The sequence below is a fragment of the Stegostoma tigrinum genome, chromosome 18 (assembly GCF_030684315.1).
Source record: "Stegostoma tigrinum isolate sSteTig4 chromosome 18, sSteTig4.hap1, whole genome shotgun sequence".
Classification (NCBI taxonomy): domain Eukaryota; kingdom Metazoa; phylum Chordata; class Chondrichthyes; order Orectolobiformes; family Stegostomatidae; genus Stegostoma; species Stegostoma tigrinum.
This window is the reverse complement of record NC_081371.1, coordinates 46,345,622-46,360,218: the sequence shown is the minus strand read 5'-3', so window position 1 is coordinate 46,360,218 and position 14,597 is coordinate 46,345,622. Positions and strand designations below refer to the sequence as shown.

Sequence of the window (14,597 nt, the reverse complement as noted above, 5' to 3'; positions counted from 1 at the left end):
ATAAATTTACTGTATTTGGATTTCCAAAAGGCATTTCACAGCACCAGGGACCCAGGTTCGATTCCAGCCTCGGGTAACTGTCTGTGTGGAGTTTGCACATTCTCCCTGTGTCTGTGTGGGTTTTCTCCAGGTGCTCCGGTTTCCTCCCACAGCCCAAAGATGTGCAGGTAGATGGATTGGCCATGCTAAATTGCCCGTAGTGTTCAGGGGTATGTGGGTTATAGGGGGATAGGTCTGGGTTGGATGGTCCAAGCGGTGGTGTGGACTTGTTGGGCCGAAGGGCCTGTTTCCACACTGTAGGAATCTAAGCTAATCTAACCTGCTGAACTTTTTCAGCAACTTCTGTATTTGCTCTACTCAGTTCATTTTGTTTTTATTCATTCATGGGAAGTGGGTGTCGCTGTCCTGGTCATCATTTATTGTCCATCTGTAATTGCCCAGAAGGTGGTTAGAAGTCACCTGCATTGCTGTGAGCCTGGAGTCATAAAGCCATGCAGCACTTTTACAGGTCCTTCGGCCCAACTCATCCATGCCAACCAGGTTTCCTAAAATGAACTAGTCCCATTTGCCTTCATTTGGCCCATATCCCTCTAAACCTTCCTATTCATGTACCTGTCCAGATGCCTTTTAAATGTTGTTATTCTACCAGCCTCCACCACTTCCTCTGGCAGCTCACTTCATATGCACATCACCCTCTGCATGAAAAAGTTGCCCCTTAGGTCCCTCTTAGCTTAACCCTATGTCATCTAGTTTTGGATTCCCCACCTTAGCTATTCTCCTTATCCATGCCTCTCATGATTTTATAAGCATCTATAAGACACCCCTCAGCCTATAAAAACACTCCTATAAAAAAGAATCCCAGCCTATCCAGACTTTCATAGAGTCATATAGCATGGAAACAGATCCTTCAGTCCAGTTAGACCATGCCGATCATGGTCCCAAACTGAATTAGTCGCACCCGCTTGCATTTGGCCCACATCCCTCCAAACATTTCCTATTTATGAACTTATCAAAATGCCTCTTAAATGGTATAGCTGAACCTGCATGTAACATGCTCCCTATAACTCAAACCCTCCAGTCTCGGTAACATCCTCGAAAATCCTTTTTGCACCCTTTCCAGTTTAATAACATCCTTCCGATAGTAGGGTGACCAGCATTGTACACAGTATTCCAAGTGTGGCCTGACCAATGCCTTGTACAGCTGCAGCATGATGTCCCAACTCCTGTACTCGGAGTTCGCAACAATGAAGGCAAACATGCCAAATGCCTTCTTCACCACCCTGTCTATCTGTGGTGCCACTTTCAAGGATCCATGTGCCTGCATACCTGTTCAACAACTCTCCCCAGGGCCCTACCATTAACTGTGTAAGTCTAGTTAGTTTCACATTTATCCGCATTAAACACCATCTGCCATTCCGCGGATCACTGGCCCTTTTGATCAAGATCCCATTGTATTCTTAGATTAAACAGAATGGTTCGCAACACAGTTGTAGATAGTTTTAATCAACTCGTTCAGACATCTTATGGCTGGAATAGGGGAACTTAAACTCAGGCCCCCTTGGGTGTTAGAGATGGGGTCACTACCGCTGCACCACAAGAGCTCTCACATCATATTGCAAGATTTAATGCGGAGGAAAGTGATGTGCTACCCAATATGGCGATGCATGTGTAGTCGGGTACAGAGCGGCTTGTGATCCTGAAAGACCGGGACTGAGCACTCGGTCCCCCTCGCCCCCCTGCCAGCTGTTCCCCTCCACAGTCTCTGAACAATGTCTGATGTACCAGCGTCACTTGTAGTGAGTTGGTAACATGCAACAAACTGGATCTTGTAAACTCAACGAGCCCCGTTCTGGTTTGACCAGGAGGTGGTCGCCCATGGCACCCTGTCGTTACCCACACTGACACGAAATGGTGGTGGCAATGAGATTCATCAGGGGCAGCTCCTACAACACGTTCAGTTACTCCAGAGTCAAATCAAAATCTGATGTGAGGTTGATAGTCCCTTCCTGACTCTCCCATCCTATCCCTCTAGAAAGGAAACTTTTTACCTGCTTTATTTTATTCGTGGATTTTCTGGCCTGTGCTCTGATTTGGAGTAATTTGGATACTTGTGTTGGCAGATCCCTTTATTCCTCCCTTTACCTTTACAGTCTTCTTTCCCAAGTACTTTTGTGACTTCCATCTCTCTTACCAGGACAGAAAGCTCACATTCATCTTAAATTGAGACAGCATCAGCCCAACATCTAGCTCTTGGGCAGAAAATACTGACTCCTTCGCTGCTGTGCATCAAAGAAGCGAACGCCTCCATCTGGCGGTTTAAAGATGTAACTTCTCCACTCAGTCCCATTCTGCTCTGGATGTTAGGTCAAAGACCAATAACAGACTCAGAGCAGTGCAGAGAAGAGTCACGCCAGGCAATAAATGCTGGCCAGCCAGTGACGCCCACATTTCAAGAATGGACAATTAAAAAATTCATACCTGCTCTCAGGAGCCTGGTCCTCACCAACAGACTCAGATAAAGTGACGGTCTCATGAGAAAGTTATATCCTGTAGACAAGAGGCAGCTGTAATTCAGCAGGTGGTTCACTTGCCTCTTAATCAGAAGTTTGTGGATCTCAGACCATAATGAAGTATTCAGCACAAAATTGAACTTAACACTGCAGTGTTAAGAGGGTCAGTACTGAGGAAGGCTGCACTGTCAGAGGGTCAGTGCTGAGGAAGGCTGCACTGTCAGATGGTCAGTACTGAGGGAGTGCCACACTGTCAGAGGGTCAGTGCTGATGGAGTGCTGCACTGTCAGAGGGTCAGTGCTGAGGGAGCACCGCACTGTCAGAGGGTCAGTGCTGATGGAGACTGCACTGTCAGAGGGTCAGTGCTGACGGAGGCTGCACTGTCAGAGGGGCAGTGCTGAGGGAGTGCTGCGCTGTCAGAGGGGCAGTGCTGAGGGAGTGCTGCGCTGTCAGAGGGTCAGTGCTGACGGAGGCTGCACTGTCAGAGGGTCAGTACTGAGGGAGTGCTGCACTGTCAGAGGGTCAGTACTGAGGGAGTGCTGCACTGTCAGAGGGTCAGTGCTGAGGGAGCGCTGCACTGTCAGAGGGTCAGTACTGAGGGAGTGCTGCACTGTCAGAGGGTCAGTACTGAGGGAGTGCTGCACTGTCAGAGGGTCAGTACTGAGGGAGTGCTGCACTGTCAGAGGGTCAGTGCTGAGGGAGTGCTGCACTGTCAGAGGGTCAGTGCTGACGGAGGCTGCACTGTCAGATGGTCAGTACTGAGGGAGTGCCACACTGTCAGAGGGTCAGTGCTGATGGAGTGCTGCACTGTCAGAGGGTCAGTGCTGAGGGAGCACCGCACTGTCAGAGGGTCAGTGCTGATGGAGACTGCACTGTCAGAGGGTCAGTGCTGACGGAGGCTGCACTGTCAGAGGGGCAGTGCTGAGGGAGTGCTGCGCTGTCAGAGGGTCAGTGCTGACGGAGGCTGCACTGTCAGAGGGTCAGTACTGAGGGAGCGCTGCACTGTCAGAGGGTCAGTACTTAGGGAGCGCTGCACTGTCAGAGGGTCAGTACTGAGGGAGCGCTGCACTGTCAGAGGGTCAGTACTGAGGGAGTGCTGCACTGTCAGAGGGTCAGTACTGAGGGAGCGCTGCACTGTCAGAGGGTCAGTGCTGAGGGAGCGCTGCACTGTCAGAGGGTCAGTACTGAGGGAGTGCTGCACTGTCAGAGGGTCAGTGCTGAGGGAGTGCTGCACTGTCAGAGGGTCAGTGCTGAGGGAGTGCTGCACTGTCAGAGGGTCAGTGCTGATGGAGACTGCACTGTCAGAGGGTCAGTGCTGACGGAGGCTGCACTGTCAGAGGGGCAGTGCTGAGGGAGTGCTGCGCTGTCAGAGGGTCAGTGCTGACGGAGGCTGCACTGTCAGAGGGTCAGTACTGAGGGAGTGCTGCACTGTCAGAGGGTCAGTACTGAGGGAGCGCTGCACTGTCAGAGGGTCAGTGCTGAGGGAGCACCGCACTGTCAGAGGGTCAGTGCTGATGGAGACTGCACTGTCAGAGGGTCAGTACTGAGGGAGTGCTGCGCTGTCAGAGGGTCAGTGCTGACGGAGGCTGCACTGTCAGAGGGTCAGTGCTGAGGGAGTGCTGCACTGTCAGAGGGTCAGTGCTGATGGAGACTGCACTGTCAGAGGGTCAGTACTGAGGGAGTGCTGCACTGTCAGAGGGTCAGTGCTGACGGAGGCTGCACTGTCAGAGGGTCAGTGCTGAGGGAGGCTGCACTGTCAGAGGGGCAGTGCTGACGGAGGCTGCACTGTCAGAGGGTCAGTGCTGAGGGAGTGCTGCACTGTCAGAGGGTCAGTGCTGACGGAGGCTGCACTGTCAGAGGGGCAGTGCTGAGGGAGTGCTGCGCTGTCAGAGGGTCAGTGCTGACGGAGGCTGCACTGTCAGAGGGTCAGTGCTGAGGGAGCGCTGCACTGTCAGAGGGTCAGTACTGAGGGAGTGCTGCACTGTCAGAGGGTCAGTGCTGAGGGAGCACCGCACTGTCAGAGGGTCAGTGCTGATGGAGACTGCACTGTCAGAGGGTCAGTACTGAGGGAGTGCTGCGCTGTCAGAGGGTCAGTGCTGACGGAGGCTGCTCTGTCAGAGGGTCAGTGCTGAGGGAGTGCTGCACTGTCAGAGGGTCAGTGCTGAGGGAGTGCTGCACTGTCAGAGGGTCAGTGCTGAGGGAGCGCTGCACTGTCAGAGGGTCAGTACTGAGGGAGCGCTGCACTGTCAGAGGGTCAGTACTGAGGGAGCACTGCACTGTCAGAGGGTCAGTACTGAGGGAGTGCTGCACTGTCAGAGGGTCAGTACTGAGGGAGTGCTGCACTGTCAGAGGGTCAGTACTGAGGGAGTGCTGCACTGTCAGAGGGTCAGTACTGAGGGAGCGCTGCACTGTCAGAGGGTCAGTACTGAGGGAGCGCTGCACTGTCAGAGGGTCAGTACTGAGGGAGCGCTGCACTGTCAGAGGGTCAGTACTGAGGGAGCGCTGCACTGTCAGAGGGTCAGTACTGAGGGAGCGCTGCACTGTCAGAGGGTCAGTACTGAGGGAGCGCTGCACTGTCAGAGGGTCAGTACTGAGGGAGTGCTGCACTGTCAGAGGGTCAGTACTGAGGGAGCGCTGCATTGTCAGAGGGTCAGTACTGAGGGAGCGCTGCACTGTCAGAGGGTCAGTACTGACAGAGTGCTGTACTGATGGAGGGTCAGTACTGATGGAATGTGGCAGTGTCAGAGGGTCAGTACTGTCACATGTCTCTGGGGTAGTGTGCTTAAAACAAGCCCTGTTATTCCTGGAGTCATCACAAAGTAAAGATTTTAGAATAAGTACTTAAAATCCCCCAATTTACCTGACTATCAGTCCCAGGTTGAAAGAAAGTGTGGTTTCTGTGGAAGTGTCACTCGACCCAGAACATTAACTCTGTCTTCTCTCCACAGATCCTGTCAGACCTGCTGAGCTTTTCCAGCAATTTATCTTTATGTTTCTGATTTACAACATCCACAATTCTTTTGGTTTTTATTTTCCACTAGGTAATACTGGCTTGTTGGGTTGAATGGCCTCCTTCCGTGCTGTAACATTTCTGTGATTATCTGACCGTCTTTTGGTGACAATATCCAGTGATTTTCTGAGTGATGTATTGCTATGATTCTGGGAAACAGCGAGACAGGTGATGGACACTAGAGGGCACTGATTACTATGCTGCTCCATTGCCTGACTTACCTGTGGGCTCAGTTCAAGGTTATCTGTTCAGTAAAGTGCTAAGTCCCCCTCGTGAATAATAGTTTTTGATTCCCAGTGCACTGAATTCAAAATTTCATCCATAGTAACAAATCCCTCTAGCTTGCATCTCAGCCTCAATGACCTTCTTCAGGTCTTTATCCGGTCTTTATCCAGAGGTGCCCAGAGATTGATGTTAGACACAGTGAACTGGTTAAACAGCTCATTTTGTCTGTTAGCAAATCAGACTCTTGTTAGAGTTCAGCTGGAGAATTCTGTACAGCTCTGGTGCACTACTTTCTAGGAAGGAAGTGAATGCATTGGAGAAGGAGTGCAGAGACGATTTAAGTTCCACGGTTGAGAAACTTCAGTCTTGTGGTCAGATTGATGAAGCTAGAACAGTTGTCTTTGGATCGAAGAGGACTAACTGGACATCGAATGGAGGTTTTCAAAATCTCGAGCGACCTGGAAGGCATGGCTAGAAATAAGAACCACTGGTATAGATTTAAACTGACTGGCAAAAGGGGCAAATGTGCGAATAGAAACCTTTCACACTCAGCAAGTGGTTAGCGTCTGGAAGCAGATTCAATAGAAGCATTCAGGAGTATGTTGGTCAAGGTTGTAGACATGCTCGCTGAGCCGGAGGGTTTGGTTGCAAATGTTTCATCACTCTGCTAGGTAACACGGCCAGTGCACCTCTGGTGAAGCATCAGTGTTCTGTCCCGCTTCTCGGTGGTTTGTACACAGGGTCTAATTCAATGTCGAACGGGACAACACATCCATAATCACACAAGCCAAACAGAGACACCCCAGGGAATTCCTGCAGGCCTAGTATTCTAACCGGAACTCCATCAACAAACACATTGAATTAGACCCTGTGTACAAACCACTGAGAAATGGAACCAGCAGTAATACCAAACACCCCAACAAACTGAGGCATACAAATAACAAACAGGACAGAACACCAATGCTTCACCGCAGCATCAGCAAACAATGAGGCAAAGACTGCACTTTGGATATAGCACACAGACAACTAAATTATACATCCATTTCCAAACTTTGTGGACAACAACCTGCATTCACGTAGCTCAACCCAAGGATGTTATGGGTGTTCCTGTGCAAGCGAGCATTTATTCTCCAGTATTGAGTGCCCCGATCACAGTAATGGTGAACTGCCCTCTCAAAACACTGCAGCCCGTGGGGTTTAGAGACACCTACCCACACTGCTGTTAGGGAAGGAGTTCCAGGATTTTGACCCAGTGACACTGAAGGAATAGCTGATGTATTTCCAAGTCAGATGGTGAGTGGCTTGGAGGGAACTTGCAAATTGCAATGTTCCTGGGTATCTGTTGCCCTTGTCCTTCTAGATGCTGGTAGTTGTGGATTTGGAAGGTGCTGTCTGAGAAGATTTAGTCACACAGCATTAAAACAGATGCTTTGGTCCAACTAGACCAGACTGACCATGTTCCCAAACTAAACAAGGCCCACTTGCCTGCATTTGGTCCATATCTCTCCAAACCTCTCCTATTTATGTAAATATCCAAATGTCTTTTACATGTTATAACTGCTTTGTGAGTTAGAGCGGTGAATCTTGCAGATGGTACATATTGCTGCCACTGTACATCTGTGATGAATGGATTGAACGTTAAAGGTGCTGATAGGGTCTCAGTTGGGTAGAGGCTGCTTTGTCCTGTACGCGGTCAAGCTTCTCGAGTGTTGCCGGAGCTGTCCAGTCCAGTTAAGTGAGAAATATTCTATTACAAGATTTTGAGACGGTGATAGGTATTTTATTATCAGCTGTTCCATCCTTCTTCCCAAAATTCTAACTTATTGTTGCAGATGAAAAGTTCATGTGGCTGGTACAGTTCAGTTTCTGGTCAGTAGTAGCCCATAGGATGTTGACAATGGGGAATTGAGCGATCGTAATGCCACTGAATGTCTTGTTGGAGATGGCCACATGCCCAATCTTTTCCCAATTCACAGATGCTCAGAATGAAACTTTAATCATTTCTGTGTCCACAGTTCCTTTCTATTTCTATACGTACCTTTATTACTTGATCACTGTTTAGTACAGGGATCAATTCTCTCAGTCCCAATCAGTCTGTGTGTAAACACAAAGCCACATGCAGTAATTATATCACAGCCACTTGAGTTAGCTTGTTCTTATTTATTAAAATGATTATCTGCTTTGGGATGAATGGCAACTAATTTCCTTTCCACTGAGTCACTGGTCCTTGCTTTTAAGGATATTAAGTATGTAATTCCAGATAAATACAATTTGCTTAAAACCATAGATTGTCTTAGCAGATGGAAAGCGTGTCTCCTCGTTTGTGTGTGGAGCTTTGAGATTAGACCTAAGCCACTATAAAAATGCTTGCACGTTTTGTGAATCAGATGCAAGATTGTTGTCTTCAATTGCAGCACTTGATTGCAAGGTAAAGTCACATCACTATTATCTGTTGGCAGTCTTTCTCTTCCAGATTTTGCATGTGTGCTACTCAATTCTGTGAATGTATAGTTCTCCTTTCACGCTGTAGGTCTGTAACAAAAATACAATCTTTAAGTCAAAGCTAGGGCCATGGGTAAATGAAAGACCAGGGACGCTCTGCGAGTAAATTTGTTTGATGCCTCTGAAATAGCAGCAAACCTTAGAATTGGATGTGAGATGAATTTACGTTCATATTACTATGCATTCTTACTGTATGAAACAACTTCTCACTGCATTAAAATGCCTCATCGTCAAATCTGATCTTTGCTTTATGTTTCCAAAGGTATGGATAGTGTTTGTTGAAGAAACACAATGTCCAAAGTGACAGTTCAGAGCATTGATGTCCATAGCAATTTCTGTGGTGCAGCCCATGTAATTGTTACACAAAGGACAGTGAAAAATAAGGATAGTCATCTACTATAATGGTGTCAACAGATGTTACCCATTTGTGCAGATTGATTCTGAATAACGGGAGTTGCTGAAAGCTCTCAATGGTAATAATTTTACACGTCTGGGTGGACGTATGAATACGTCATGTATATAACGCCTGATATAATCTATTTGCAGTTCAGCAGAAGCCTAATTAACTTGAAAGAAATTCCAAGCAGCCCCCTTGTAGCACAGAATTTGGATATCGCTGGAAAGAGGAGGCGTACTGACAAACGTTCAGTCTCACACCCCTCAGGACAAAAACAAGAATGCCAAATTTCAATTACAACAAATTATACTGCGGGGGGGAAGACACAAAACGGTGGTGATTAGTTGGCAAATCCACTTGGATTGGCTGAGGCATTGCCACGGAGAAAGCAGCCTTGAGTGTCCCCGAGCAAAATTTGGCATTTATCCTGGTGAATGCGAGACAAAACTTTGTGCAACACATTACAGTACTGATAGAAACGCAGTCTTTGTCACAGTTCAGAGTTGTGGCTGCGCCAATCTCTCTCTCTCTGTTGCAGGATGTATACCCTACAGCTGCTGGCTCTCATCCTGTCTCTGAGCTGCCATCGGGTTGTCTCACAATGCTCAGTGACCAGGTTCGTGTCGTACGTGGAGAAGGAAGAGTGTAGCCACTGTCTGGCCATCAATAGCACGGGCTGCGCGGGTTTCTGCATCTCCCGGGTAAGGTGCAATGATAAAGGGAGTTAACGCCATTCTGCACTGAATGTGAACCTGACTTTCTACATTTACCCATTGTTTACACACACCTGCTCAGCTAAAACTGCTGGCACCCAGGAGGAGGGAGCTGTTGTAGAAATGGCACCCACCTTCAGCCCAAGATCACAGATAAGAGATGACAAAGTGTGGAGCTGGATGAACACAGCAGGCCAAGCAGCATCTCAGGAGCACAAAAGTCGACGCTTCGGGCCTAGACCCTTCATCAGAGCCTGCTTGGCCTGCTGTGTTCATCCAGCTCCACACTTTGTTATCTTGGATTCTCCAGCATCTGCAGTTCCCATTATCACTCAAGAGATGACAACGTTGGGGAACAGGGTGACTCGAGCCAGTATTCTCCAACCCAGTGTCTATTCCCTTGACTAAGTGCTGAGTCCCCTTGATGAAAGGGACCCTAATGCTGGGTTTGAGAGATTTAATGCGCATAGAACGGTGAATAACCCCACCCACTGAAAATGGAAAAGGGATTTTGTGATGGACTCCAAGAGTCAGTATTTCTCTGTCTGTCTCAGTGTTTCAATGTGTCACTCGTTCCCAATGCTGAAATAGACAGTCAGTTGTTATGAGGAAGGCTGCCTGGCTACAGTACCGGGGGCTTTAGGACCTTCAGTGACCCTCACAGAAGGGCTTCAATTACAGTCAGGAGCTTTGCACCCAGAATGGAACCTGGGCAGAGGCACAGAAGCATCACCGTCCTGCCCAATTCCATCCCTTCCATCCACAAAGCTCATCACCTCCAGGAGCAGGAGATTCGGCCCAAAGTATAGTTACAAACAGATTCAATAGCAGTTTGCGAAAGGGCAGGTCTTGACAAACGAATACATGCTAAGGCATTTACAATAGGCAGGTGGAGAGGATGTCACAGCAGATTTCATCAGGCAATGTGGATAGACATGGAGCACTCAATCTGTCCCATGCATCTCTCTCTGATTGTATCAATTGTTGATGAGAACGGCCATTCAGCCCCCTTTCCATGGAAATCTACGACGTGTCCTCTATCTCGTACAGCTTGTAAGATTCCAGACTGCTCTCATTACCCACCTCCCCGTAGCCAATTCCAGCTATTGATTCCAATACATGAGGTGCTTCGGTCTAAGCTGGTTGTTTTTCCTCACTTTATACCAATGACCTCTAATCCTGTAGTCAATGGTTTAATAGTGAAATTACATTCAGGATTAACCATTTTCTAAAACACTTTACACCTCTTCACCATTAACACGGTCATTAAAACCTACATCTTTGACCAACTGTTTGGTCAACTTGGATTGTTAACTCTTCTGCTGCAGCTTCTTGTCGATCTGCCTGCCAGATGTGCTGTCATGGTATACCAGTCTCACTTGTCTCATGCCATCCTCACAAACCCACAACGTCTCACCTGTAACCGCTCTGTAACACTCATCCATCAATCCCCACACCTAGGAAGACTCATGTTTCTACTGTCCTCCACTCTACCTTCCAGAGTGATCTGTGCAGATTTCAGCTCTGTTAAATGACTGAAATATTGACGTTATCATTCCTACGTGTCACTTTTTAGCTAAATGTACTCTTGCAAGATCTTTTCACTTGCATAATGGAACAGAATTTTTAGCATACATTTTAGCATTCAGATTTCAAAAACCAGATCTTTACTTATTGTCCAGGTTTTTAAGGCAGACCAGAAAGTGAACGAACATAGCATCTTAGGAGGATTTTATTTTGTTCTAAGTTTGAATTTAATATTGTCAGCACATCTTTGCAAGCAATCTCTATCCTTCTTCTAATTTCTATATCACATCTGTTATCTTGTGTGTAAAGGGCACTTCTATTTATCGGACTGGGGACTTAAAAAGGGGAGAAAAGTACTGCTTAAGGATAAGGTGTCGTAGAAGATATCCTTCTTTAAAATGTACTATTGGGACAGATTGTATGACGTACCTCAATGTTGCTGGATTTATGCTAAATGGGGAAGAATGTTCAACAGCCTTAACATTGTGGATACGTCTGGGAATAGTTTTGTCCAGTGACAGACAGACATGTTCTCAAGAGATCTCAGCATAGTAACAGCTTCCCGATTGGCTGCTGGGTGAGAGGCTGCAGTTTTGTGGTTTGACAATACAGCATAACCATCGAGCCTGTGAAGAAGAAAATTTCTCTCTCGTTCTCCGATATGAAACAATTCCAAGTAGCTAGTACCTCAGCCTCTCTGCCAGTTGCCTTCAGTAAATGGAAAAGGGAAAAACCACACTCAGTGGACTCTGAAAGGGTGAATCCTAAATCGGTGAATGAAAGATCCAGACTGATGCCAGAACTGTGCTTCATTGTCTTGTTATCGTGGGAAGAAACATTTGTCTCATGTCTCTTTGTGGGTCTGACTTTACGTGCATGGAAGTTTAAAAATGGGTATACAGACACCTACAGTGTGGAAGCAGGACATTCAGCCCATACCATAAGACATAAGAGTGGAAGTAAGGCCATTCTGCCCATCAAGTCCACTCCACCATTTAAATCATGGCTGATGGGCATTTCAACACCACTTCCCTGCACTCTCCCCGTAGCCCTTGGATTCCTTTTGAGATCAAGAACAAATCGATCTCTGCCTTGAAGGCATCCAACATCCCGGCCTCCACTGCACTCTGTGGCAACGAATTCCACAGGCCCACCACTCTCTGGCTGATGAAATATCATCTCATTTTAGTTTTAAATTTACCCCCTCTAATTCTAAGGCTGTGCCCATGGGCCCCAGTCTCCCCGCCTAACGGAAACAACTTCCTAGCGTCCACCCCTTCTAAACCAAACATTATCTTGTAAGTTTCTATTAGATCTCCCCTCAACCTTCTAAACTCTAATGAGTACAATCCCAGGATCCTTAGCCGTTCATCATATGTTAAACCTACCATTCCAGGGATCATCCGTGAGAATGTCCGCTGGACACGCTCCAGGACTAGTATGTCCTTGCTGAGGTGTGGGGCCCAAAATTGGACACAATATTCTAAATGGGGCCAAACTAGAGCTTTATAAAGCCTCAGAAGCACATCACTGCTTTTATATTCCAACCCTCGAGATAAACGACATTACATTCGCTTTCTTAATTACGGACTCTACCTGCAAGTTAACCTTTAGAGAATCCTGGACCAACACTCCCAGATCCCTTCGCGCTTATGATTTGCGAATTTTCTCACCGTTTAGAAAATAATACCGACCCTCCAAAGAGCATCCCACTCCATCCTTATATTTTCCCCTGGCTAATACACCTAACCTACACATTCCTGAACTCTCTGGGCAATTTAGTATGGCCAAACCATCTAACCTGCAGAACTCCATTGGCCTGTGGGAGGAAAATGGAGCACCCAGTGGAAACCCACACAGACACAGGGAGAATGTGCAAACCGCACACAGGCAGTCACCTGAGGGTGGAATCAAACCCAGGACCCTGGCACTGTGAGGCAGCAGTGCTAACCACTGAGCCACTGTGCTGCCCCACAGAATTTAAGCTTCAGGAACTTTAGTACATAGAACAGTACAGCACAGGAACAGACTCTTCAGCCCACAAAATTGAGCTGAACATGATACCAAATTAAACTAATTGTACCTGGCAACACATTCCAGACTCCTACCATTCTGTGTAAAAAAAAAACTTGCCCCTCACATCTCCTTTGAGCTTCCCCCCCACCTTAAATGCATGCCCCCTAGTATTAGACATTTTAACTCTGGGGAAAAAGATTCTGTCCACTGTATCTATGCATCTCATAATTTTATAAACTGTCAAGTCTCCCCTCAGCCTCCACTGTTCAAGAGAAAAGAACCAGACACCTCCCAGTCGCAAACCATTTCCACTCCCCCTCCCATTCTCTTGATGACATGTCCATCATGGGCCTCCTGCACTACCACAATGATGCCACCCGAAGGTTGCAGGAACAGCAACTCATATTCCGCCTGGGAACCCTGCAGCCATATGGTATCAATGTGGACTTCACCAGTTTCAAAATCTCCCCTTCCCCCACTGCATCCCTAAACCAGCCCAGTTCATCCCCTCCCCCCACTGCACCACACAACCAGCCCAGCTCTTTCCCCCCACCCACTGCATCCCAAAACCAGTCCAACCTGTCTCTGCCTCCCTAACCGGTTCTTCCTCTCACCCATCCCTTCCTCCCACCCCAAGCCGCACCCCCAGCTACCTACTAACCTCATCCCACCTGCTTGACCTGTCCGTCTTCCCTGGACTGACCTATCCCCTCCCTACCTCCCCACCCACACCTTCTCCACCTATCTTCTTTACTCTCCATCTTCGGTCCGCCTCCCCCTCTCTCCCTATTTATTCCAGTTCCCTCCCCCCATCCCCCTCTCTGATGAAGGGTCTAGGCCCGAAACGTCAGCTTTTGTGCTCCTGAGATGCTGCTTGGCCTGCTGTGTTCATCCAGCCTCACATTTTATTATCTGAGTTTCTCTAGACTTCCCTTACACTTCATACCCTCCAATCCAGGCGGCATCCTGGTAAACCTCTTCTGCACCCTCTCCACAGCCTCCACATTCTTCCTGTAACATGGCAATCAGGATTCAACACAATACTCTAAGTGAGGCCTTACCAAAGTCTGAAAAGCTGCAACACCAGTAATTAGTGTTTCTTTTCTGAAATTGGTTTAAAAACAGTTTGTATAAAATAACAAGAAAATAGCTAAGTACAGAAACACTGTAGTCTTCACTCACGGACAATGTGTGGAGTGGGATACAAACCCTTCACTTTCTGATCTCCAGGTGAGAATGCTAAGACATCCAGACTGACTGTATTGCCAAACAGCGAAACTAGCAACTAACTTCAAACTGTTTTTTTTAAAGCAATGTGAGGGTGTATTTGTGGTCCAGTGTGTTGCCATTGATAATGAACAATGTACTTTTACAGGACGTCAACACAAAGTCCCTACTACCAAAGATCGCACTGATGCAGAGGGTCTGCACCTACCAAGATGTCAAATACATTTCCATTAAACTTCCTGGATGTCCCCCAAATGTTGACCCCTTCTACAAGTTCCCAGTCATCCTCAGCTGTGTGTGTAGCCAGTGCACAACCGATACCACAGACTGCATCAACGGAGTCAATGCTTCCTTCGACTGCACCAAGCCGCAGTGGAGCATCCCCATCTCACGTTCTCGCATCCTCCCCCTCTCAGGCAACGAATAACAACAAGAGGTGGCTCCTCCGTTCTATTAGATCTGTCGATCCG

The 14,597-nt window shown here is 47.6% G+C and overlaps 1 protein-coding gene across 1 annotated transcript; it reads left to right on the top strand.

Moving 5' to 3' along the window:
- Positions 1–9,183: 9,183 nt before the first annotated feature.
- On the top strand, positions 9,184–14,554 carry LOC125460957 (thyrotropin subunit beta-like). Its single transcript, XM_048549197.1, has 2 exons — positions 9,184–9,345; positions 14,276–14,554. The coding sequence occupies exons 1-2, from the start codon at positions 9,184–9,186 to the stop codon at positions 14,552–14,554; spliced, it is 441 nt and encodes a 146-aa protein (XP_048405154.1).
- Positions 14,555–14,597: the final 43 nt, after the last annotated feature.

Excerpts from the sequence above, each read along its gene's own strand:
- LOC125460957 (XM_048549197.1), top strand. The coding sequence starts at position 9,184 with ATGTATACCCTACAGCTGCTGGCTCTCATCCTGTCTCTGAGCTGCCAT. Across the intron at positions 9,346-14,275 it reads CGGGTTTCTGCATCTCCCGG|GACGTCAACACAAAGTCCCT; the intron begins GTAAGGTGCAAT and ends GTACTTTTACAG.